Here is a 27,474-nt window from a genome sequence, read left to right as displayed (position 1 = left end):
GGATTGTTTGAATCCAAGAGTCTGAGGTTGCTGGGTGCTAGGCTGATGTCACTGCACTTTAGCCTGGGCAAGAAAGTGAGACTCTGTCTCAAAAAAAAAAAAAGTCCACAAGACCTTCTCCTTTCCTGTGACAAAGCTATATTCAGAAAGAGTATGTGTGTGTGTGACTGTGGTATAGGGCTGGATTCCTCTCAGCACATTCATTCCTGGTCCCCACAGCCTAAATAATCTCTACAGCTGGCACATTAGAATTTTACTTCATGAAATTTAGAATGAATTATCTAATATCAGGAAAAGGAATTTGCCAAGAACAGTTTGCCCAAGGATGGATGCATTTTTCTTTTTAATAGCACGTAGCATGAATTCTTTCCTAATGGCCTCCAGCTATGTGCTTCCTGAGTAAGAAAAATGATCATCAATACGTAATAAGATTCAACAGAGTAAGGCGGCAGGGGACAGCCTATCTGTGATCGTTGCCTTGTGCCTCTTCACAGAAGCTTCTGTCGGAAGAGAGGTTTGTCTCCATGGGAACAGACTCTGATGAGAAGCAGCTGCTCAATCAGATCCTGAATGCTGTGAAAGTGACGCCTTCGCTCAATGAGGACCTGCAGGTGGAAGTGATGAAGGTTGGTTTGACGTGGCCACCAGTGTGCGTCACTGGGGCAGGAACATGTTCTGACCCCCAGCACTTGTTCTCTTGAAAATCCCTCTGCGTTACTCTCACGCTAGCTTACCTTTCATTTGGAACAGATGGTTATTATCTTTGCTTCTGGTCTCCCAAAGTTGCACTGTATACCAGCAATTTATATAAATCAGTGAGATTTGGGGACCCGTCTTCCATATCCCTGTTGCTAGAAAGTACATTTATCACCTTGTAGGAGAGTAGACACGAGTAGTTCAGCTTGGGGTAGATCTCCTCAGTGTGTGAACTCCGCCTGCTTGTGTATGTTAAACCAAAGCCAAGGCCTCATAATATTTTTCTCTGTACTGAAACATTAGAATGGCCAGAGTGGGGGGAGAAGATTGCACTTGGGAGGCATATGAAGATCACATCCTTTTTTGGTCTCTCCAATTATGTGATCCTTATCTCCCTCATCCCAGTTCCTACCTCCCTTTTTGGGGTGGCGTTTGTCTCTCCCCCTCCCCCTTTTGTTCCCTTGAGAATCATGAGTGGGAGTCCCTTCTACCAAAGGGAGAGCGTCATACTCTGTGAGTGAGCAGCGAGTTGGGCAGAAACGGATGGAAAGCTCTCGTCCTAGAATAACACCTGGGTGAAAGAAACACAGCCGGAACTAATCAGACAGCTGTTAATAAGGTAGCCTGTCCTTTTTCTCCGTAGGGGAACATTTGTAGAGGAACAGTCAAGAATAGTCACATCACATAATGGTTGATTTCTTCCCAGAAGTGGACCCAGGGGTTTTTCTCTTGGATAAGAGACTTCAGTCCTTTGGGTTTCATTCAGCTGCTCCATTCTGTCATGACATTTTCTTGATGCCCAGGGCCTACTCCAGCCCTGCTGGTGGGCAATGCAGGCTGGGGGTTCAGAGCACAGACTCTGAAGTCAGCCTGCCTGTGTTTGAGTCCTTATCCCGCCTCTTCTGGGCAGCATGTACGTGCACAAATTCCTTAACCACTCTGTGGTTTAATGTCCTCAAAGGAAAATAGTAATATCTACCCAATAGGATTATTTTGAGACTTAAATAAGGAGACATTTGTGAAGAACCTAGCACAGTGTCAGCACAAAGCGGCTGCTTTAGAAGTGTTGCACGTTACTACTGCCACCACTATTGCTGACTGCTGCTGACTCGGAATCTCAGGGGACTGGTCTAGGGATATACAGTTTTTAGTGTCCTACATGATTCTCAGATACGATAAACACTGAGAACCCCCAGGGTGGCTGATCTTTGAGGTCTCATTCATCTTGAACTCTTTTTGATTCTTGTACGTACAGTGTTGCCTTATCCTTTGATGTCAGTTTGACAGCTGTACAGTCATAGGAAGCACAGAGTAACTCCCTCTAGATTTGTGTCACTTCTCTACCACCTCTGTGCCACTCTTGAAAGAGAGGCAAAGCCAGCTTCCAGGCTAACTGGTTTTGAGATTTCCGAGTCTAGCTTGTGAGTTATTCTTCTGCTATTAGTTCTCCAAATATTGGAGGGTGAGCTTTGGTGTTGTACTAGGAGATGCTCCGCACAGATTATGTGTTATTCTGGAAATTCTCTCGGGAATACGTTTTTATGAAACACAGAAATTTGTATGAAAATTTGCAATGAGAAAATACCTGTGCTTTGGGGAGCTTTGCATGAGCAGAATGTTTGATGCTTATGTCAGCAGTAACACCTGTTTGGAAAACTGGTGCTTGCTTTCTAATTCCAGCCCAGTGGTGCCTTCTGCTAGCCCTGTTCAGGACAGGAGTTGACACATGTTAACTCTACTGGAAGTGGTGGAAAGCCTGTCTTAATGGACTTTAACGATGCTATCGTGGACCTCGGTGCTTTTAGTTAATGTCTGGAAGGAAAATCAGACTTTGTCAGAAAAAAGAAAAACAATCTGGGCTGTTGTTCCTTACCATGAGAATTTCAAAATGCTTAAAAAGATAAGAACCTTTCCTGCATGCTCTTTTTTGTAATTGACAGATAGACTGCATCGTACATTTATCATGTATGATGTGGTATAGATACGCATTGTGGAATCTTTAAATCTAGCTAATTAAATGCATCATCTGCTATGGTTATCATTTTGTGGGGAGTACATATACCATCCACTGTCTTTGTGTCTTTCAAGGATATACTATATCATCACTAACTATGGTCACCTTGCTATACAGTAGGTCTCCTGAAATGTATTCCTCCTGCCTAGCTATAATTATGGATGAATCTGAAAGACATTGTGTTAGGTGAAGTCAGCCAGGCACAGAAAGACAAATGCTACATGGTTTCACCCCTATGTGGAATCTACAGAAGTTGATCTCATGGAAAAAGGAAGTAGGATGGTGGTTCCCAGAGGCTGGGGTGGCCAGAGAGGAGGGGGGTTGGTTAGAGATTGGTCAAGGGACATAGGCTTTTTAAATATTGAAATTGGGGAAAACTTTTCAATTCACAACAAGTCTAACCTTAAGGCAGTTGTTCATAGCATACTTTTATCTTAGACAAACATGTTTTAGTCAAGCTGCTAGAAAATTAACAATGAAATAACAGTATTCTGGCTGATGTTATTATTAACATTCAGTAAAACTTTGAAGATTATTATCTGGGTCAGAGGTGAGGGCTCCCAGATCATTTCCTATTTCTGAGATTGAAAATATTCGAGTATGGAGAGTGATTCAAATTATAGAATTTCTGGTTTAGACTAAGAAGTTATATCTCCTTTATGCACAAGGAATTTCTATGCCAGCTTTTTATTATAATCATCTCTGGAAGCTCGCACCCCTTTATCTTATGATCCTATAATTCTTGTAATGGCTCAAGTAAAACCTCTTAAATAAGTCCTTGTTTCTATAATATCATTTCCTGTATTAAAATGCTTTTGGCCATATTCTCCCAAAAATTATCTTTAAAAAAAGCGAGAGAGAAGGGGATGAGTCCTCAGGGAAAAGATTGGATTTCCATTACATACGAAGGGTGTGTTAATTTAGTCTCTGTGCTTCTACATGACTCATTCTGATGATAAATTATTTAAACTAGATATTTCCTGTAAAAGTCCTCCAGTCATTGTATATAAGTATTTTGTAGGCACAGAAAATCTTTTACAACAGGATATGGTAGATACTTTCAAATGTTTGTCTCAGTAGGGATGAAGCCACACCATGCAGTTTTTATTAATCTTTATGTGTGTCTAACTACGACATCGAGCATTTTTATAACAGATTCTAGATGTTATTTTTTTAAGTTATATCATGCATTTTATTTGCAAATTGGTGTCTGTCAGTGCTTATAAACACTAACAGAGAAATCGAACCCTATCACACTTTTAAGAGAATGTAGCAATTGCATTAAATTCCTGGAGACAAAATAATACGGTTTCCTCTTTTAGAGATTTCCCTGAGATTAAATAGAAACTAGCCAATAATGAAACCAAATATTCCAGGAGTGGTGTTCCCTTTTAGAAAGAAGGCCCTAGACTCTTCAATAATAGGATTAAAAAAAAAAAATCAGTGATGCTTGCTTTTGACAAATAGGAATTGTAGGTAGAATCACTTAGCCCAGGGACAAGTCTGCATGGTTTTATTATTTAACAGGGGGGAGAGAAAAAGCAACTTTGATTTATTGAAATGGCTATGGAATCCAAATAAAAATTTTATAGCTTGAGCAAATAAACTGTCAGAACTGTAGAGAATCAGAAGGGTTTCTCTGAAGATAGATTAGCTTTGAAATGGATGAGTAGGTGGTAGGGAGCTATTGAATATTTAGGTTAAATACATGTCTGCCTTGGTAACAATTTCCCATGGTGTCTGCCATTTGCATAAGTGCCAGGCAGACTGTATAGGAGCCAGGTATATAACTAATGACATCTCTGACTGGAGCAATTAAAACTTTCCCCCTCTTTCTGATGGATAACCTGTAGGGAGGTTATTAACTGATACCGTCTTCAAAGACTAAAAGGGATCATGGCCAGTTGTCCATAAGGACAAGAGAGATATGAGCACCCTATCTGGGGAGGGCAGGCCGGCTTGGTGATAAGGAAGGCTGTGATACTGCACAGGCAGAGAGCCTTTGATGAGGGTTCTGTTATTGGCTGTCTTATTTTACGTGTATTTTTAGATAATAGAAGTGAATATTGCTGGAGTATTTTGTAATTTTCAAAGGCGAAATGACAGGGATTGGTTGTTGAACATTTATCATGCATCAGACACTCTGGTGTAAGTACATTTATACTGCGGCCACACAACTCGTAAAATGATTGGCCCAGTATTTGTATCATAATTCAGCCTGAGGCCCAACCTGTGCTCTTGAAACAGTGGCTCACCTGGCCTTCTAAGCCTGTCCTGAAAGATGTGTAGTCTTTACTATTTCCATAGTACAGATGAGCAAGCCAGAAAGTTAAGTTACAGTCATGGGGGGCAAAGCCAGGAGCAGCTCAAAGTCCTGTGTGTTTTCCATGTCCTCCCATAGCAATGCTCTGCCTTTGCTAGTTCTATGGGCCAGGGTCAAATATGGGCCAGGGCCAAAACAGTCTCTTTCCTAGAAAATTTGCTAATGGCTCTAGATTGTGTGCATGAGAGACAGAGAGAGAGAATGTTAGGGAAAGGGAAAGAGAATGTCATTTACTATTGAGGTATTTTTATATAACAAAAGTCTAACAAATATCTACAGAAATTACAGAGGTGAGTGAATTATGAACAAAGAGTTTACTGTCTGTGGGCTGGTGGTCCTGAGCTTTAGGGTGTCCACTTAGGACTCTGGTATTACAAAGCAGAGGAGGGTGTGCTTTTAAGTGATGTATTGATATTGCAGTTAGACATTTTATTATAACAACCAAATATTAAAAAATTATCTTTCATAGTTAAAAAACATACAGCAGTCATTGCCTTGGTCTGAGAGTGAGGAATAGATCAAATGGAGAACCATGTTTAAATCCTCTCTCAGTAATATTTTCAGAATCTCATATTTTGGAAATTTATCTGAACAGCTACTTTTAAGGCCTTTGGTCTTCCAGAGTGCCGTACTGAAGGAATGGTCATTAGTAAAGTTTGAGGGCCAAATGGCTAATTTGTCTTGTTTCACGTGACAGAGAAAAATCTCTCCTTAGCCTGAAACCACTGAGACACTTAAGAAGATTTGTAGCGGCTCGGCGCCTGTGGCTCAATCGGCTAAGGCGCCAGCCACATACACCTAAGGTGGCGGGTTTGAATCCCCAGCCTGGGCCCGCCAAACAACAATGATGGCTGCAACCAAAAAACGGCCGGTGCTGTGGTGGGCGCCTGTAGTCCCAGCTACTTGGGAGGCTGAAGCAGGAGACTCGCTTGAGCCCAGGAGTTGGAGGTTGCTGTGAGCTGTGAGGCCATGGCACTCTACCCAGGGGGATAGCTTGAGGCTCTGTCTCAAAAAAAAAAAAGAAGAAGAAGATTTGTAGCATTCACTACATTAAGGAAAAATCCAATGTTTGATGAAAAATATTTAACTCCCAAACACTATTGTGGAGACTGATCTAGCAAGCTTACAAACGTCTTGTTTGCCCAGTTAATGAAAGGAAGGACCTCAGATATGTGGTTCACCTAAGTAAATGGTTCTCCAGGAGCCCTTCCACTCTCGGGTGCTCAGGCTGAGGAAGTGAAGATAATCTTTTTCTGCTTTGCATAGACGTCAATATAATTACCTTCCCGCCATGTTTCTTGACCCTTTGGTATCACTGCCTTAGATGATAAAAACATGAAAAAGTAAAGAACAAACATTGAAAATTTAGAGACGTGATTCTCCTTTAAATAGTTTAGGTATTGTTTTTGGAGATGGAGAGGTTTTCGTTTTACCTATTAATTTCTTTCTTTTTTTTTTTTTTAAAGCACCACTATCTCCAAGTACAATGCTGTTTGCATATATTTGAGAACCATCTACTGTTTTAACACTTATCTCCCATGATCTTATTTAAGCAAGCCCAAATGCAGAGGCTGTCAGGACTTACTGAGGATGTTCTAGAGTTCCAAGTGGAGTAGGAAGATCTTCTGATTTTTTCAGTCATCTACTCAGCAAATATTTGACTGTTTTCTGTGTGCTGGGCATAGAATAGCCTGTGATGGAGAAGCACAATTTTTGTTTGGAGGCTAATGATACAGCCCAAAATCAATGACATACATAAATACTCTAGCCCTTCACCTTTATCCACTGTTTGACTTTCCACGGTTTTAATTACATGTGGTCAACCAAGGTCCAAACATATTACATGCAATAAGATATTTAGAGAGGTCACATTTTGTTATTACTATATTGTTATAATTGTTCTAGTTCATAATTCTAGTCTCTTTCTAGTCTCATTCTAGTGACTAATTGATAAATTAAGCTTTATCATAGTGCTGTGGTTTGGATATGTGTCTCCTCCAAATTTCATGTTGATGTTTGATCTCTAGTTTTGGAGGTGGGGTCTAAGAGGAGGTGTTTGGGTTATGGGGGCAGATCCGTTAGAAATAGATTAATGTTCTCCCTTGGGGGTGAGTTCTTGCTCTCTTTGTTCCCCCTAGAGCTGGTTGTTAAAAAGAGCCTGGAAGAATATTTCAAATTGTATATAAAAATAGCACACTATACCCCATGACAGTACCAATGTACACAGCTATGATCTAATAAAAAAAATAAATTGAAAAAAAAAAAAGAGCCTGGCACCTGTCCCCCAGCCTTCCTCTCTGGCAGTGTGATCTCTGCACATATCAGGCCCCCCTTCACCTTCTACCATGAATAGAAGTAGCCTGAGGCCCTCACCAGGTATAGACACCAATCCTGAACTTTTCCAACCATCAGAATCTTGAGCTAAATAAACCTCTTTTCTTTATAAGTTACCCAGTCTCAGGTAACCCTTTATGGCAATATGAAATGGACTAAGACACATAAGTATATATGTTTAGGAAAAAACTTGGGAGATATAGGATTCACTGCTTTCTGTGGTTTCAGGCATCCACTGGGGTCTTGGAATGTACCCTCCATGGATAAGGGGGGACCCTTGTACACATAAATTGTGATAAATGTAATAAGTATGATGTAGAGAGGTAGAGGAGTATCTGTAATAAAGCCTGAGAGAGGGAAGGTAAAAAGGAGTACAGAGGCTATGCTGAACAAGTAGGCTTTACAGGAAAAGAATTAATAGGAATCAGATAGGCAAGAGGGATGGGGTTGGAAAGAAGCAAAAAAGGAATGCAGGCTGGGCGCAGTGGCTCAAAAATAGTAACGCTATTACTCTGGGAGGCCAAGATAGGAGGATCCTTGGGTTTAGGAGTTTAAGACCAGCCTGAGCAAGAGCGAGATCCTGTCTCTGCTAAAAATATAAACATTAGCTAGGTTTTATGGCACGCAGCTGTAAACCCAGCTACTTGGGAGGCTGCAGCAAGAGGATCACTTGAACCCAAGAGTTTGAGGTTGCTGTGAGCTAGATTGATATCACAGCACTCAAGCCTGAGCAACAGACTGAGACTATGTCTCAAAAAAGAAAACCAAAAGGGTTACAGTATTAGGATGCTTTTTAGCTGAAATAATGCAGAATTGTTTTTATACTGACCTATGATTCTATTTATTTTTTTGACATTTATTTTTTAGTTTATGTTTTACTTCAGAATATGACAAGGCTACACACGTTTTGGTAACATAATTTGCTTTTGTACATTTTAAGCCAATGTTTTAAGTGTGCCCTTCACCCAAAATATGTGCATTGTGTCAGTTAAGTATGAATTTATGAGAGTAGATTAGTAAAATGTGGTGTGTGTATACCATGCAGTACTACTCAGCCATAAGATAAATGGTGAATTAGTATCTTTTGTACCAACCTGGATGGACTTGGAGATCATTCTTGTAAGTGAAGTGTAGCAAGAAAGGAAAAACACTGCACGTACTCAACACTAAATTGGAACTTGTTGATCAATATGGTACTTATGTGCTCAGATGGAATGAGGCAGAATTTTAATTTTCTTTCACATAAACTTAGGACAGTATCAGCTGTACCACATCACCCGAGATCCTCGTGTCTCAGATCTCGTTTGTCTACCTTGCAGTCCACAGGCTTCCTATTCCCAGATAGTACATCCTCACTCCAGCCTCCCAGCAGGAGGAAGGGGAGAGAGGATGTCTCTGTTCTCATCTCTGTGGCCAGAACACGGTCACATGGCAACACTCCCCTGTGGGAAGTATAGTCTTCATCTTGGGCAGCCCTGTGCCCAGAGTTCTGTTCTTTTTTAAATTTCATTTTACGTTTCTTTGAGACAGAGTCTAACCCTGTCAACCTGGGTAGAGTGCTGTGGCATCATGGTTCACAGCAACCTCAAACTCTTGGGCTGAAGCAGTCTTCTTGCCTCAGCCTCCAAGTAGCTGGGACTGGTTATAGGCACCTACCACAACACCGAGCTATTTTTAGTAGACATGGAGTCTTGCTCTTGCTCAATCTGGTCTTGAACTCCTGAGTTCAAGGGATACACCTGCTGTGGCCTCCCAGGGTTCTAGGATTACAGGCATGAGCCACTGTGCCCGGCCCAGAGTTCTGTTCTTGCAAAAGGAGTGGACAGCGCAGGGCAGTATGTGGCAGTCTGCCAGGTCCTTACCATGTGAGAATCACAGTCTGCTTGCCTTCTCCCACCCAGAGGCATCTGACACATCATCTGCTCTGCCACCTCCTGCTCTTTCCTTACTGAACTTTTCTTAGGGGGAAGGGATGACACTCCATACAGAGGTGTGTGAGGTTAGCTGAGGCCAAGAGGATTCCCTGCGACGGCACATTTGAAAGTGCACACTCTACTCTCCCCAACTAGTTATTCCTCAGCCCTTGACTCAGGCATGACTGGAAAATTTCCCTAGTTAGGAAGTGAAAACTAATGATACACTGTAGGCATTGTTTTGATCCCTTTGATGCCAAGTAAAACATCTGGCACAGGGCTAATGGCCTATTAATTTAGTTATTGATTAATGAGGAGGAGAAGGAAACGCATGATATTTTTAAGTAGCTCACTAGGATAAATAGAAAACCAAAGAAACTAAATTGAGGTTATAATCTGTGTGAGTTCAAAAATGAGGAAGATAACACGGATTTGTATTTTAGAATCGAAGCAACCTCCTGCATCATTATATCCCTTTCATGAGTAGTTGAAGTAGGAGTGACGGAGTTACTTCACTAGTCTCAAGCAGTCATTGGTAGCAGAACTGCTCATTCAACCTCTGGAAAGGCTTTGTAGCAGGGCTAAGAGTTGAAGTGATCTTTGGATATGTAGTTTTAGATAGGTAGAGAAGACAACTTTCTAGACCTAGGGAGATGGAAATCTCTTACAATAGACAGGTAGTCATTGAAGAATCTTTAACAGCCAGATGTGTCCACAAGAGTGAGAGAATGGCCTGGTGTGACTGTCCTATGAAATAATCAGTGGGCTCTGTTGTCTTCTTGTTACTTTTTCTTCTTTTCAAAATATTTGGTAGCAGAATGATAAGAGCTCACTTTCTGGAATTGGAATGGCTAATGGCTGTGGGACGTTACTTTATCTGGGCTTTAATTTTCTGAGCTGTAAAATAGGAACAATATTAATGCATATACTTCCTAGGTGGCAGTAAATCTTACATTAGTACAATTTTTAAAAGTGCTTAGAACAATACAGGGCAGGGGTCAGTGTTAGCTTCCATTTTTGTCACAGTTATTACAAAAGAGTATGCGTAGCACAATGAGAAAATGAACACCTCAGAAATCACTCAGATTATGAACCAAAATATTAGGAATACCACTGCATTGTGTGTTTCCTCTTCCAATCTCTTTTTAATCTATAGCCCCCCACCCCTTTGGAACATAAAGTAGAGTAATTTTCTTCTGTACTTATAGAGAAGAAGACCATATGTCCTCACATATATTTCTGATTCCTAAAGATGAACCTAAATAGCCTAAAAGCAGAATTTTATAAAATATTATTAATATAGTGTGTCAGTTAGCCACCTAGAAATATTTAGGGTCCTAACCATTAGCTACAATTCCACAGCCTCAGGAAAACGCCCACTATTTAACTGAGCCTGAAGTTTCTGTTCCTTTCTACCAGGTGGAGATAGGAATATTTGAATATTCTAGATGATCTTTATAATTATTAAATGTTTCACATGTGGAGAATCAAGTTGGCTCTAGTCTTTTAAAATGTCTTACGGGACTTTATTGGTCAATTCTATAAGCGCCAACCGTAAAACTATCAAAAGCCCCATGTTTATGTGGGCAGAGACTATGCAGGATGAGGCTCCCATTCCAGGGAGAGCCTGAGAGGGACGGAGCAAAGGAGAAGTAAGGGTGTCAACTGGAGCGTGTCCCTGACACCTGACTTCCTAAAAATCAAGCTGGGAGATTAAGTCAAAATAAGCTTGTTACGGGTTAAACTGGAAAAAAATAACTAATTGAACTTTTTTATTTGTTTTTTAGACTCATTTTCATTGGTTTATTCAGTGAATATATTTTTGTTACCAACAATGTATAAAACTGTGGAGGGTTAAAAGCAAAGCATTCACAGGCAAGGGTTTAGATTTCCAGGGGTCCTCAAACTTTTTAAACAGGGGGCCAGTTCACTGTCCCTCAGACCATTGGAGGGCTGGACTGTGGGCCCCGGGACGAGTCGGCTGCTAAGCAGGACAGGCAGCGGTGGCAAAAACACCCGGCAGGCTGGATGAATGTCCTAGGTGGGCTGCATGTGGCCCATGGGCCGTAGTTTGAGGACACCTCATAGAGAGCCTTGTATGTCTACTGTGGCAGACACTTTGGGCTGGGCTCAGCTGTGCTGTTCTTTTGCTGGGCTCAGTTGCATTGCTCATACGTCTTTGATCAGTTGTTTGGTGGACTGGCTGGCTGGGTTGACTTAAGATAGGTCCAGCTGGGAAGACAGGTGCATTTCTCTATAGTCTCTTATTTTTTAGCAGGTTATATGTGCTATGGTGATGGCAGGGAGAATTAAGAAACTCAGACCCCAAGTGTTTGGGGGGTTTGTTTGTGTTTGTTTTTGAAATGTCCCATTGTCAATTCAGGTTAATTGCCAGTTTATACCCCATATTTAAGGAGTAGAGAAATAGATTCTATTTTTTGATGAAGATATCGGCAGGGATAATTAACAATTTTAGAGCAAGAAATGTTTAGCTGCTTAGCATAGTAGAAACTTAGTGAAGTTGATGTGATTTTCATGAAATTGCATATATTCATTCGTGATGTTTAGAAACTGAAATTAAAGATTGCAACCAGAGGAAAATGTTGGCACTAGAAATAGATTTGTGAGGCCTCTAGTTAGAAGTGACAGTTGTAAGAGTTTGCCAAGGGAGAAAGTTTAGAAGGAGAAGAAAATAAGAACACGGGTGGTACCCATAGCTCAGTGGATAGAGCACCAGCCACGTACACCGAGGCTGGAGGCTTTGAACTCAGCCCAGGCCAGCTAGAACAACAAGGACAACTGCAGCAACAACAAAAAAAATAGCCAGGCATTGTGGCAAGTGTCTATAGTCCCAGCTACTTGCAAGGCTGAAGCAAGAGAATTGCTTAAGCCCAAGAGGTTAAGGTTGCTGTGAGCTGTGACGCCACAGCACTCTACCCAGGGTGACAGCTTGAGACTCTGTCTCAAAAACAAAAAGGAAAGAAAATAGGAATACAAATGGCTCATTTGTTCAAGTGAGTTAGCTAAGTTACTTATAAATATTTACATATTTTTCTTATGAATACCATTGGTACAGTAATTCTAGAATTAGGTCCTAAGGGCATAGCCGGTGAATATCAGTAACTTATGTCTATTGGCAGTAAATGAAGCCAGAAAATAACACAAGAATGAGCAATTAGAAAGGCTTTCCACACTGGGAACTCAGGAGCTCTAGCAAAATCTTGTGTTGACTAAAATAATCTCTCAGTAGTTGGGCAAGTTGAGCCGGAAGGTGATTTATTTAACAACCTGCCATTAGTGGTAGATATTTTATGAGATGAAATAACTTGATACATTTTCTTAGAATCAAAAGGTTTTAAAAATGATGTTTCCAGAATCTGGGAAACAAAGTGAAGGGCAAGCAGCTGCCCCCAGATCCTCTCTGGAAGTCCCGTCTTCTGGCTCGGACCCTTCTGGGAGCGGGGCGGTATTGTCAAGGTTCTCAGCTACATCCACAAGGCTTGTGGGGAATATATGATCTGAAACAGTGGTTCTCATCTGGGGGCTGTTTTGTTCCCAGAGGAAGTTTGTCAGTGTCTGGAGACATTTTTTGGTTGTCACAACTGGTGTGGATTGTGGGAGAATGGGAGAGTTTTCACTACCCTCTATTGGGTAGAAGCCAAGGTTGCTGTGAAATATTCTACAAAGTCCCAGACAAACCCCGCCCCCCCAAAAAAGAATTATTTGGTTCATAGTGTCAGTAGTACTGAGGTTGAGAAACCTAGATCAAAATAAGAAAAATGTGCTTGTTTTGGCATTGACATTTGCAATTCAAATAAGGGACTATCCTCTGAAATTCTGTAAGTTCCCTCTGTTACCCCTTGCCTCTTTCACTCCAAAGATACACATTCTGCCATTTTGCTAACTTCAGAAGATGGAGCCACATTATTGTTTGTGCCTGGACCATGAGAGAAAGAATCTCTGCTTCTCATGCCTGGTCTGGGCACACTTTCAGCAATTCACAGTCCATAAGGAGGTGCGTGTAGAAATCCCGTGTGCCCTGCCCCAAAGAGGGGCATTTGGTGTCTCAGTATTCCTGGGTATGTCCCTGAATTTTTGTCCTTCTAGTTACTGAATTTGACAGAGGAAAAAAAGAACCAAAATGTTTCTAAAGAGAAGGAATTATGCAATGATTTTTAATTTTATGAAGTTTCAAGCCAATATACATGAGAGGCCAGAAGGAGCTGTGTGTAAAGTAACAAAGCTGAGTTCTCAGGCAGAACCAGAGCTGGGGTTTGAAAATGTGGCTGGCGCTAAGGATTTCTTTACGCACCCAGAGAAACAAATCCAAGGCTGTCTCTGGGCTGTATGTTCTTGACCTCTAGTAGTTTTTTTTGTTTGTTTGTTTGGTGTGACTTATAAATAACATCTGGTATTTTGAAAAATGAAACCACAATTACCCCTAAGAAACATTTGTGTATAAATTAATGTTATTTTAACAGAAAAATAAGAAAGAAGAATAAAGGAATTCTTTGTTGGGGCAGCTCCTGGGACTCAAAGGAGTAGGGTGCCAGCCCCATATGCTGGCAGTGGCAGGTTCAAACCCAGCCCCGGCCAAAAACTGCAAAAAAAAGAAAAAAAAAAAGAATTCTTTGTTCATTCACTATGCCTTCACTTCCCCCTTGTGCTTTAGGGGTACATCAACTCCTCCAAATTAGCTTACTTTTTGATGATATCCTTATCTTCTTCCCTGGGTTTTACTTATTAATTATATGTGATACAGCATGTTACATTTAGAGTTCCATTATGTTACAACTAGTGTATTATGTAGTAGACCCCCACATGCCTCCCCAGAGGACAGTACATTTTCCCAGTCAGAATGTTCATCACCACTTACTGTAATTCCTTATTGTATGACTCTCTTCATATCAGATGTTACCTCTGCAAGATCAGCAATTGTCTATTAGTTCACTACTGTGAGCCCAGCACCTGGCCCTGGATCTGACCCCAGTAACACCTCAATAAATATTTGATGAAAGAGTGAATAGGAATCTGACTAATACAGCACAGAGGTGTATGTAATGTGGATAGACAATTGCTGCCTGATAACTTTGGGAATTATTTTTTCACTCCTAAAGCCCCCAGAAATGGTCCTGCAGAGGACTCTGTTGGAACTTTGATACAAATGATCTCTTCGATTCCTAAATCCTACACAAGTTAGCATTTGTGATGGCGAGCGTAAAGGACAGGTTCTCAGCAGGGCAGGTAAGGAAGTGTCAGGTGGGAGAATGTTCCGCAGGTCTTTGGGGAGAGGCTCTCTGGTTAGTAGAGACAGTTTTCTCCCTATCCAGAGTGAGGTGCTTCCAGATTGCTGGCATCCTGAATGAGGGTGGACCGAATAATTGCCCTGACCACATCATCTGAAACCCCGGTATTACCTTACATGGTTATGACAACTGCCTTTCACCAGTGATGCCACCTGCATCTGACATTCGGATTCCTGAAACCATTTTATTCTGTACCACCAGGGCCGTTTTATTACACTGTCTACACATCATCTAGGAATGACAAGGCACATGGACGCACAGTCCCACGGCAACCCTGTGAGGCTGACCATTCGTGTGGGCAGTTTATAGAAGGGATGGAGCATGGGTTGGGACTCACCATATCTCCCAGGGCCCCGCAAGGTGCTACACACATGGTGGGCTTCAAAAAAGGTAGACCTAGTGTGTTTATGTGTGTGTATGCACATGCGCACACGTGTGAAGGGGGCACACAGAATTTAAGTACCACATCAAAACTTCTCCAAATAAATGCTATAAGTATAAGGCTCTTAAGTTTTCTATGACTCTGTAGCATCAATGTTTTGTATTATGTATTCTAAACAAGTTAGATCTTTGTTCTACAAAGCATGTTCCTTTATTAATATCTAATATAAAGCTTTGTACAATGTATGGGAATAGTGGGATAGGAGAGATTTCAACCAGGTAGACTGAATAGCAGGTGTCAGTGGGGAGAGCAGTGGTAACATTATACCCAGGTTTTAAGTGTAGGCGACTGTTGACTTCTTCTTTGGGAATTCCTGTGTCCTTGCCCCAAACACCCCCCGACCCCCAGCCAATCCAAGTGGTGCCAATGGAATGACCAGGATCTGTCTTTAACTTTGTCTACATGTTATTAACTGTGTACTTGATCTCTCTGACTTCCAACATGCCCTAGCACAACTGGTTTTCTTAGTCATGATTTACTGGCCTGAGCAGCCCTAAGATAAAATTTGCAAAACACGTAACCCAGGGGCACTAAATTGACTCGCAGTGAGTCCAGCCAACCTTTTAGCATCACCTCTGGCCTCGACTGTCACACTCCACAACTTTGCTTATGACATTGCCTCTGCTCGGTGCATAGTTCCTTCCCTTGTCTCTCCAGTATCAATGCTGTACTCAATGTCTTCCTCTCTGCAAAGTCTGTCTTTTCCAAAGTTACTACACCAAAGCTTCAAAGCCATTTTATACCTCACAGTTGCACCAGCCCTTGTCACAGTCGGCCCAAAGGGCAATTATGCAGGCATTAATTCCCCCCATAACGGTGAGGTTTCTTTTGATGTCAGAGATTGTGCTGTCTTGATATTTGTGATCCCACAGCAGTTAGAACCTTAGTGTATGATGACTTCAGTTGAACGAGGACCTGAGAAGGAAGGAAGTGAAGCTGGGTCAGGAAGACCAGGCCTTGGGCAATGATAAACAGTGGTGTGCCAACTCCAAAAGATTCCTGCTTGTCAGTGCAGAGCATCTGATTTCTCTACTTTTTAGTAGAGATTTGCAGTGAGTAAATTATTTGTATTGGAAGAGCTTTAGAATGACCCCAGTTATTTGTATTGGAAGAGCTACCATCAGCTACATCAAGTGACACCTGTTTAACCTTTGAAAACACAGCCTAGAAATAGGCACCATATGTACTGTTTTTTTAAAGCATTCATTTGTTCCTCAAAATATCCTTGTGAGGAAGGATAGGAATTTTAGAGGGAAGGGGCTGGAAAACATTGACAAGGTCACACGACAGTTAAACACCGAGTCACGCTTGTGGCCCTGACCTCACAGCCCCGGCTGTGTTCTGAGCACAGTCGCAGGGCACAGTGTGTTCATGGAGAAACACAATCACGGCCCCACTGTGCCCTTGGGAGATGAGCAACCCAGGATGCTCCCTGTCAGGACAGCACGCCTGTGACCTGGCATGCGTCATCATTTTTACTAATCCACCTCTGTCCCTTTCTGTGCCTAATGTGACCACATTTCCTAGATGCTCTTCCCTTGTGCCCCAAATCTTGTAATAAATCAGCTTCACTTTCTCCTTCCCAGTCTAATTCTAATCTTTTTTTCTTATAACCCAGAGTTTCTGTACAGACTTTACACTGAGGGATTACTTCTTGCCCATAGTGGCTATTCAATTATTGGTGGTTTTTTTAAAAATGACGTGGGACTTTTATTAGCCATTGTAATGATGTTCCCCTTCCCGTGGAAGGCCTTGCCCCTCTCTTCCTTGCTCCCTCTGAGCTCTTTGGTGGAGGTAACACCCACAGACTAGATCGCAAGATGCCACCTGTCACTCAAGTTTCTGCTGTTCTTTGGTGATTTAGTCAATATGTTTTAATGCCCCTGTGAAAGACACATTTTTAATAAAATTGCCCTCAATATTTAGGTGCTCCTATTTTCCTTGGGACCACTGTTCTCAGAATATCTTAAAATCTAAACTTTTTGCCCTCTTATTATGCGATAGAAGTCAGATGCTTGAAATTAATTTGCTGTGGCCCCCAGTTTCCCACACCCAGCCCGTGTTTTAATCCAGTGAATTAATGCATGCTAGGCATGGGGAATATTAACAGTTTCTCCATTTATCATTTTTGCTAAGTCATGTTTATCTGCACCACCATCCTGGCTAGGCACCATGCCCTTCACATGTCTCGAGCCCCAGGGGGCATGTCAGCCCACCATCAGCTCTGGAAGGAAAATCTGCTGTTCTTTCTATACAACGAACAGCGTGAGCTTAAGGAGCTTGCTTCATGAGTATGCTTCGCTTTCCTTTCATTATTTTTTGTTGTTTTAAGGTTTTTTTTTTTCCTTCTGAGACAGAGCCTCAAGCTGTCCCCCCTGGGTAGAGTGCTATGGCATCACAGCTCACAGCAACCTCCAACTCCTGGGCTCAAGCGAGTCTCCTGCCTCTGCCTCCCAAGTAGCTGGGACTACAGGTGCCTGCCACAACGCCTGGCTATTATTTTGGTTGCAGCCATCATTCTTGTCTGGCGGGCCAGGCTGGATTCAAACCCACCACCTTAGGTGTATATGGCTGGCGCCCCCGCCCCCCAAGCCACAGGCGCTGAGCCTATTTTAGGGGTTTTTAATAGCTCAGTGAGTCTTTGAATATTGGTGGCCAGGCATTAGGAGTGGAAAGCCTTTCTACAAGCATCTTTTGAACACGGTCATCATCAGCTGGGAGCCTGGGTAAGGAATCCTCAGCCTCCTGTGGGCTGTGATGGGGAAGCCTCCCTCTGCGTCCCTGGACTTCCCTGAAACCCAAGCTTCCTGAGTGCCCTGAGAATCTCAATTACCAAATAGATAAGTAGTGCCACCCCAGTGCCCTCACATAGGCACTGCTCCTCCTGCCTCCAGCCTTTGTTGCCAACAAGCAGCTCTGGTTATAGAAAGCTGGACCCCGTTTGGGGCACTTCTTTTAAACCTACCCATGCACCTTGTGAGAGCACATACAGCCATGGAAGGCAGAAAGTGCTCTGTCAGCCCCATCAGTAACGTTAATAATTAATCAGTGGAGACAGATATTTGCTGTCATTATTTTCATATTGCAGAGTATTACCAGTTGCCAATCTTTATTGTCAATACTTAAAAAACCAAGAGCCCAGATAGACCAAGGGACCTCCACTGACCACCACTGCCACCTTCCCCAGCCATTCTCCCGGACCTTCCCACCGCCTGCCATGGAACACGGTGGAAGATAAACAAACAAACAAAAAACCTCAAGAAAGGGAAGCTGTATTATGTAACAAAAATTGAAGAAAGCATCATATGAGAATGCTCTGAGGGCCTTTCAGAGGCCCGTGGATGGCCTAGTCTGATGGGAAGATTCCAAATAAGTGAAGGAACAAGTGATTTCTAAGATCTATCTATGCTCTGAAGTCAGTGAAACAAGGAGATGTAATAGAGACCATTTTAGAGAAGGGTCAGGGAAGGGCTCTCTGAGGGGGTGACCTTTGAGTTGAGTCCTGAAAGCTGAGACTTGAAAGAAGCTGATCACAGAGGCCATGTGCAGAACCAGCAGAGGAGAAGCCTGGCCCAGGGGTTTCAGGGCAGAGGACCAGCCCTGTGTACTTACAGAGCAGGGAAGGTGTAGCCTCCCGCCAGGGCCAGACTGGGTCCTAGAGACCTGCCACACTCAGCTTTGATCCTTCTCTGGCTACCAAATGCCAAATCCCAAAGATTGTCATGAGACAAAAAAGAAAGTCATTTCCTATGAGGTCGAAGTGCAGGCAGTCGCTTCCACAGTCCCCTTCCTACCACAGCACTAGAATGGACTCTAGTATATTAATCACTTTAAGAATCAAAAGACTGAGGTGCGTACCCATAATTAATATCTAACCTTGCAACTGAAATTGGCAAAAATATCTTTTAGCCACTTTAATTTGCATTGATATTTGCTTTCTCCCAAGGAACAACTGTTCCTAGGAATGCTGTAGATAACAAATAAGACTGGGCGACTAGGAGAGATTTCTTGTCACATCAGGCCATTGTCCTTTTTTGGCATGCCAGCTAGGTTTATATCCTGTGGTAGGTGAATTTGTTAGGCTCCCCTGCTCTCTCACAAACTGAACAGATGAGCAAAAGTCTCAGAAGGCTGCCCTGGCAGGCCAGGCTGCAGGCAGGGAATGGCTGCTGAGTCTGACATCAAGAGAGGGGACGCCAGCACTTTCGTATCTGTTTTCTGCAGCGAGAAATGTCAGAAGCCAAGAGAAGAGGGGAGCGTCTGGCCTCTTCTCTGCAAAATCAGAGAGTTCTTAAAATATCACAGGCTTCTATTGATCTGTTCCCTAATGGCTCTACAAGTAGAAAGTGAAATTTATTGTTTTTTTTTTATTGTTTGGAATTTATTGAGGGTACAAAGAATTAGGTTACACTGATTGCAGTGTTAGGTAAAGTCCCTCTTGTAATAGTGTCCTGCCCCCAAGAGGTGTGCCATACACCGGGAACTCCCTTACACCTCTCCTCCCCGTCCCTGAGCCTTCATCCCCCCACCCCACCTCTTGTATTAGATGTGGAGAGAAGGGAAAGTGAAATTTTTAATGGTCCTTAAAGATGTAGAAATCATCAACCCATTGTCTATATGTCATAGGGAATCAGTAAACCCTGGGTAGCATTCTGGGGAACACTGTAAGACGGAAGAAGAAAATACCATAATAGAATGTCTGATCCCACGTGGATTTGGGAAGGTGCTTGAAACAGTTACAGGCACATCTGAGTCTAGGAAGAGGTGGTCACACCTCTGGTACCCGGTGATTGAGCAGATAGAGTCAGATTATCTGAATGTGAATCTCAGCTCCACAACTTATCTGTGTGACCTTAGGCAATGTATTTAATCATTCTGAGTTCCTTCTCTTATCAGTAAGACAGGGATGATGAGAATAACATTTATTTAAAATATCAACATAGGTAATTCACATGAAGGCATTGAGCCCAGCCGTTTTTTTTTCTTTTTCCTTTTTGGGGGGGGAGGGTTATTTTTAAATTTCAGGTTAATGTGAGGGTATGAACCACCAGGTCACAATATTTGAATCTGTTAGGTAGAGTCCATCTTGTAGTTGTGTCCTGCACCCAAAAGGTATGCCACACACCCCAACATTGTGCCCTTTAAGGGAGAGCACATCAGTCCCCCTCCTCCCCTTGACCCGCACCCTCATTCCTCCTCCCCCAGCTTGAATTGAATTGAGTTTTACTCCTACATGGGCATGAATCAGATCATCTACTGGCTTCATATTAGTATTGAGTAGATTGGATACTTGCTTTTCCATTCTTGTGATACTTTACTAAGAAGAATGTGTTTCAACTCCATCTAAGTTAATACAGAAGGTGTAAAGTCACCATCTTTTTGATGGCTGAATAAGTATTCCATGGTATACATACAGCACAGCTTGTTCATCCATTCCTGAGTTGATGGGCATTTGGGTTGTTTCCACATCTTGGTGATTGTAAATTGAGCTGTGATAAACAATCCAGTACAAATGTCTTCATGATTCTTCAGAATGATTTTTTTTTTTTCTTCTGGATAGATGCCTAGAAATGAGATTGTGGGATCAAATGGGAGGTCTAATTTGAGTCCTTTAAGGATTTTTCATACTTCTTTCCAATGAGGCTATATGGGTTTGCCGTCCCACCAACAGTGTAGAAGTGTCCCCCTCTCTCCACATCCACACCAGCATCTGCACTTTGTACTCTATGATGTGGGCCATTCTCACTAGGGTTTGGTGATATTTCAAAGGGGTTTTGATGTACATTTCTCTGATGATTGGGGATGATGAGCATTTTTTTCATATCTTTGTTAGCCATTCATCTGTATTCCCCAGAGAAGGTTCTATTAATTTCTCTTGCCCAGTGATAGGTGGGATTTAATTTGAGAACCTGGCCATTGTTTAAATTGCTACGACCAAAAGACTGTTTTTTAGTTTTTGTTATCATTATGGGATAGACCTCCTGCAGTTGTTGAGGAATGCTGTTTATTGCAATGGTCCTTTCCATGCAGAGAGGTTAGCAACCTTTGCTTTTTAAAGTATAAATCTCTATTTTATTAGGTAACATGTGTCCACAAATTAGGGAGAATAGAAAAAAACATAAGATAAAGGAATCGTAAAAAAAGGACTACACAAATGGCACATGAAACAAAAATTTATTTCTCTATTTTTAACCCTGTATCTCTTCCTTCGTCTCTCACCCCAATTTGTTGAAGGTTTTACTGTGTGTCACCTACACCCCGACGTTTGACCTGAATGGGAGTGCTGTGCTGAAGATCGCAGAGGTGAGTGCTGCTTACCTGTGCGCTTCCCGCTCCCAGGTGTCTCACCTCTGGCTGGGATGAATACCAGGTCAGCCCTTCCCTGATAACTGCAGTGGGGAATCCATCTGTGGGAAGCATGCTATGGGGTCCCCCATTCTCAGTTATAATGCTGTGTGTCCTGGGGCCTCACATGCTTGCGTTTGCAGAACTTGAGACCTTACCCATGGAAATGCCAGAGCCAGTTCCCCTTACTCTGCTATAACCAGGCATTCTCAGTCTCTTTTTCCTAAGGTTAATTGGAAAGCATTTGATTTTTAGAATGGTTTTTGAGAGACCACAGATGAGATTTAGCGAGATGTCTATTGATTAAATCCCATCCCCATCTCTTAAACCCCGACTAATGCATTTTGTAGCTGTCATTGAAAAGCCTTCTCTTGTCAATTGGAATTGCAACCTGGAGTAATATGTGCCTTCCAGCACTCCTGAGAATGTGTCCAACAGAAAACGTGGCTTCTTGAATGTCTGGCAAATATATGCCTTTCGCCTTTAGAAACATCATCTTTTTAAAGCTGACTTTTAATATGCTTAGAATAATTTCCCTTTCATTTCTTGAAAAGAATATCTTCAGGATTCATGTATTCTGATGAGGGTACACATTCAGACTGCAAAGAGGCAATGGTTTTCTGAATTTTGAAATTATGGAGAAAATGGCTAATTATTAGCCCTCATGAGCAGTATTTATATTAGCAGAGTATTATAGAGTGAAAATTAAGAGAAAACTGTTTTTGAGCATGTAGAAAATTAATACGTGTCTATCAAAAGAAAAAGAAGCAGCCCATAAACTGACCTCTCACTACAGCATAAATCTCTTTTTTAATAGGTATTGACATAAAGAATACTTTTGTTTAACTCATTGATATGTTATACCTATATAAGTAATAGAATAGTTACCGGCATTTGTTTTTAACTGAGTTTTAAGAAATACCTGTGAGTGCTCTCATTTTTTGTAGGTTGGCTTTTCAGAGGACAGTGTCATTTCTAAAAATAGCGTGAAGTTTGTAAGAAGCTTGCTAGCTCTTTGCCACCCAAAGGAAGAGAGGGAAAGTCAGTGGGTCACTGCGGAGGGAGCACAGGCAGGGGGACACAGAGTCCCTGAGCCCTCTGGAGGGGAGGCCTGCACGGAGGGACACGCTGCCCCTGGAGGAGACGGGTAGGTTGTCAGCATCATCTGAACGGGAGCCAGTTCTAAAATGAGAGGCAGAATGGTTCAAAATGGAATTCCTGAACAGCAGGCCCACACTGCCACGGTCAGCAGAAGTAAAGTGTGTTCACCAAAAGAATCTGGAAGCCAGAATCAGACTGAGCAGGCCTGTTTAGATAGGATGCAGTATCAAAACATGGTGGTCTCTTCCAAAACCAGAAAAGGAAGAACCCAGCAAGAAAGAAAAAAAAAAATCCTAACCAAAGAGCGATATAAAGATAAAGGCATTTGAGCTTGGCAGTACAAAGAATGGGCTCTGAAGTCACACTGGATATGAATCCTGCCTCCGCCACCTCCCAGTGGTGTTGCCTTGGATACCTCTCTGGGCCTCCTGTTTGCTCTCTGGAAAAGAAACGATAAGTAGTACCTACCTCCTAGTGTGGTCGTACCAGTTAGACGAGAAAAATGCAGGCCACGTAAAAAGCTTTCGGCCTACGTCCAGCTACACAGTCAATGTTAAATGCTGCTTTTGAAATCATTAGAAAAACAACATAGAAAAGCTCTTTAAAAGAAACCATTTAAAACACCTGTAGAAATGTTAGGAAAACTCTAGTTGTTCTCTCTTACTCGTGTGTACACGGACTCAAGAATAATGTTTACCCAGAAACCTGTTGATCAGGAAATAGGATGTGTACTTAAGTATGAAAAATGAGGCTATTTTCCCCACGGTACTGCAGAAACTATAAAAGGATCATTAAGCTCGCAAAATGTAAATAAGAAGGCAGCCTTCATTTGTGTGTCTAACTCTAACTTGCTTAATTTAACTGCAATAATGAAAGTCTTTTTAGAGCAGCATTCTCCATGATAGAGGAAAAATAAGAAATAGTACCTGATTTTAAATGGACAATTACTGAGATATCCAGCAAGTGGTTTCTGTACAATCTCATGGTCACTCATTACCAAAACTCTGTATTGATTGAAAGCTGAGCCTAGAATTTCTCTTAATATTATCCCAGATCAACAGATATGTTGAGTTTTCCACCAAAAGTAACCTTAACATAGGAAAAATCTATGGGAGTGGATATTGCCAAGATCTTGGGGAAAAGGAAAAGATGGAGCCCTAGCCAGAAGCTCTTTGAAGCCAACATGAAGATGATTAATGATGTCATTTCATTGGAAAGATTTAGGGTGCATCTTCTCGTCTGCTGAAGACTCCCTTATGGGATTTCTCAAAGGCAGAAAGCCTAGTTTATAAGTATGTGTTGACTGGTTTGATCTTATTGACTCATGGAAACTTCTAGTCTTTGATTCTGTAGCATGCTGTCAGGCTCAAGAAAAATCTGTCTCAAATACCATTGGCTTTTTCCTCTACGATTCATACCTCATGGGCCTCCTTTTTTCACGTCTTCCATCCATCCATCTCCCCATTCTAAAACACTGGCTAATAATAATAGCTACTAGCTGTAGAGTCCCTAAGGCATGGCAGTAAGGGCATTTTATATATATAGTCTCTTTTAAATCTCTACCACAGCTCAGTAGAGACCCCCAAGTAAAGGTTAATTCACTTGCCCATGTTTCTGCAGGCAGATATTCCAATCCAGCCCTTTTAAACTGCAAACATGGGCTGGTAGCCATGCTGCTACATGGTTCTTGACTGGGTCTTGGAAAATGTTTATAGGATTTTGCCATAATAATATTACCTACAAACTAAAATTCTTAGAATAATATTGTCTACAAACTACAATTCTTAGGACTCTTATCCCCTTGGACCTCTACCAAGGGATTCAGTTACATACTTGCCACGTGGTGTTTACCCATGAAGCTGAGGTATTGATGCATTTCACTTTTCTGTGACCATAGACTCAAGTGACCATTAAATCTGTGTCACTTTCATGGATGTCTTTACATATTAATGATTCATCTTTTTTTTTTTTTTTTGAGACAGAGTCTCAAACTGTCGCCCCAGGTAGAGTTCCGTGGCATCACAGCTCATAGCAACCTCAAACTCTTGGGCTTAAGTGATTCTCTTGCCTCAGCCTCCCGAGTAGCTGGGATCACAGGCACCTGCTACAATGCCAGGCTATTTTTTGGTTGCAGTTGTCATTGTTGCTTAGCAGACCCGGGCTGGGCTTGAACCTGCCACCCTAGGTGTATGTGGCTGGTGCCCTTGCCAACTGAGCCACGGGCACTGCCAATGATTTATCTTTACTGAGCATTGTATGACCATCAGAGGATCTGAAGCCTAGAAATCTTAAAAGTTCCACTTATTACCCTGTGGAGCTTTAAAAAAATACATGGATACTTAAGCCCTGCCGCCAAAGATTGTGATTTAATAGTTCTAGTTATTACTAAAGTATGTTTTTAATTGGGCTGATTTATAACTCTTAAAATGTCCAGGGATACATTTTTTACTCTGATGTGATAGCATTATTCCTGAGGTAAACCTCAGCACATGCTACGATTAAGAAATAAGTAGTCTCCAGCTATAATGCAGAAGAAAAGTATATAGAAGCCCTGTCTACTTATCTTGGAACTTCATATTATGTTATGTTCTCTGTAGGACTGGGAGGAGTAGCCTCATCTCCTGGCAAGAAGACTAGCTGAGGAAGCAGGACCACTACCTCAAACTAGATGAGAGCGCTGGGGGGAGGAAATGCCATCCTAAGGACCTTCTCTGTCCTTCCTGAAACCCTCCCTTTTCTTGTCCCTGTGCCCGTCTCCTTGCTGATTCTGGCTTGACTCCTCTGAGGTGTCTGTTCTTTGATTATTTCCTGGTAGTTGGGCTGTGAGCAAGCTAGTGCTGCTTTTGCAAGAAATTTCTACCTCCTCCTTAAACTCCTGTCTTGGAGAAGTTATTTGAAGTTAAAAGGCACACAGCAAGGAGAGACCCTCTCTGCTTTATTTTGGACTGGTGCATAGGACAACGGCTGGGTCTCACTAGATCTTTTGTTTACCAAGCAGAGGATACCTGGGATTGGTGGGTTAAAGCGTCTTAAGCCATTTTAATGTCAGCTTAAGGCAAGCAGAACAGGCAGAAAGTCACAATCAGACTTTGTCCTTTTCCATGGTCCTGGCGCCTTAAAAAATTCCCTTTCAAGTTCAGACCCAAAAGGAAAAGCAGCCAATTTCACTACCCGAGAAGGTGATCAGACTTATTAATACATGTATTTCCTAGGAACAATAAAACAGCTCCAGTCCACTCCCTCTGTCTGTGTTTGCATCAGCGGGACCCGTTTGATGAGGTGCTTTTTGTCACCTACCTACTTGTCACAGCCACATCTAGCTTAGGAAGGAGAGAATAGGAAACCACGTGGCAGCTCTTTGTTGCGGTGACTCATCAGAGTTTAGACCTACCTTGAGAACCAAAATCGTCCCTGGGTCTAACGTGATCACCAAGCATTTATAGTCTTCTCTGTACAGAAGACGTATTTTCCTGCTTTTTGGTGGTGTCATCTCTGATCCTTTTTATTTGTATCACCATAAATTATTTTCCATCTCCATAACAATTTTTCCAGTTATGAATATACTAGCTCTTCTCTTTATAGAACTTAGCACTCGGTATTGTACAGTATTTTTAACAAAGCCACACCAATAACCCCCTTCAGACAGGAGAGAGAAAGTAAAACGCACAGCTTCACCAAGTGAAGGTCACATATATTTTAAAAAGCTAAGCAAGTTTCTGTTGTGGTATCTTCTTTAAAGTTTGTGATCCCTTTGGCCAATATATATTGAATATCCTGTATGCTGTGCTGCTTGATGTTTAATAATTTAGTGATTCTACCCGGAGTTTAAGCTCGTACTGTTATTTATCCGTCGACTTCCTCGGTGGTGTGAAACTTTTATTGCTTACATTGGGCTCGCAGACTCGTGTTTGCTTGTTCTTTTTCCTTCTACTTTTGGGATTTGTTTCGCTCCTTGAACCATTTGTGTTTTGGCCGTCAGCATGTCATGCAGCCGGATGTCCACAAATCCTCACAGTGTCGTTCTAAACCTGCTCACTGGCCTGTGTCTCTGAGTGTTCCCTGTGATCAGAGCCCTGGGGCTTGTCACCAGGTGTTTGTCGTGGCCCTTCACGCCTCCGGCAGAGGTGCAGGACTGGGCTTTCCAAGCGTCAGTTCTGCATTATGAAAGCAGAGGGCACCGGGAGGGAGAACCAGTACTGGGGAGACTAACAGAAGAAACCGAGGAGCCCTTTCGCTGAAACCGAGCCTGCCTGTGGGCTTGGTACTCTCTTGGCTTCTGTGACTCAGGGGGCTCCTTTAGTCCTGCCCCGAGACAGTGGAAGATAAACACGCAGATAGTGACAAGTCACGGGTCTTCAATACAGCGGTCAGATTCAAAATCTGATTCAGCGGTTCTAGTTCTCTGTATCTTACTATCAAATACACGGTAATCTTTATATTTAACAGAATATCCTTTTGTCACATTCAGTATTTATACTCCCAACTTTAATAGAATGGGCTTCCTAGATTAATCCTTTTTTTTTTCTAAGTAAACATGCTCACCTTTTCCCTTCATAAAATGCCCCCTGTCATGTCACACTTGGTGTTATCTGCGTTATATTAGCAATTAAACATTAAAACTGCAGGTGACATTAGAACTCAAAAAGATACATTTGGTACTTGGAAAGTTCCTGTCTGTATACAGCTCTGTGTTCTATGAAATCCAGGTCCTCTCGTGAGCTGTCATTTTTTGTGACTGGTGTAATTTTTTAAGGGCAGTTGCATAGAGGGTATGGCTCTCAATATTCAAGAGAGTTTATGTGAAGTGTGTAGTTCAGCTTCAAAAGAGCTAGTCTTTCATCACGAATGCTTTTAACAGTAAAATTCCCCCTAAGTTTATAATGTCAGAGCTTAGAGATCAACAGTTATAATGCTTTCTTGGGAAAACATAAGATTTAAAGAAAACTGAAATTAGGAGGTCTAAGTGGTACCAGTGTGTTTAATTATGTGATGCAGAACTT

The 27,474-nt window shown here is 42.0% G+C and overlaps 2 protein-coding genes across 2 annotated transcripts in view; one reads left to right on the top strand and one right to left on the bottom strand.

Annotated features, from left to right (window-relative positions):
- The window catches only part of ARFGEF3 (ARFGEF family member 3), a 157,536-nt gene that overhangs the window by 42,608 nt on the left and 87,454 nt on the right, over positions 1-27,474 (top strand). The window contains exons 4-5 of the mRNA XM_003790289.3: positions 495-626; positions 21,263-21,331. Of these exons, the coding sequence (XP_003790337.2) occupies positions 495-626; positions 21,263-21,331 (201 nt within the window). The remainder of the gene's footprint in view (positions 1-494; positions 627-21,262; positions 21,332-27,474) is intronic.
- On the bottom strand, positions 9,810-10,192 carry PBOV1 (prostate and breast cancer overexpressed 1; the record flags this gene model as incomplete). Its single annotated transcript, XM_023513483.1, is given in 2 exon segments — positions 9,810-10,063; positions 10,066-10,192. Coding segments are annotated over 2 exon segments (381 nt in total), but the record flags the coding sequence as incomplete, so codon positions are not given.

Source organism: Otolemur garnettii, unplaced genomic scaffold, assembly GCF_000181295.1.
Source record: "Otolemur garnettii isolate 467f Iridium unplaced genomic scaffold, OtoGar3 scaffold00042, whole genome shotgun sequence".
Classification (NCBI taxonomy): Eukaryota; Metazoa; Chordata; class Mammalia; order Primates; family Galagidae; genus Otolemur; species Otolemur garnettii.
The sequence above is the reverse complement of the archived record's forward strand: the minus strand, read 5'-3'. Positions and strand labels throughout refer to the sequence as shown.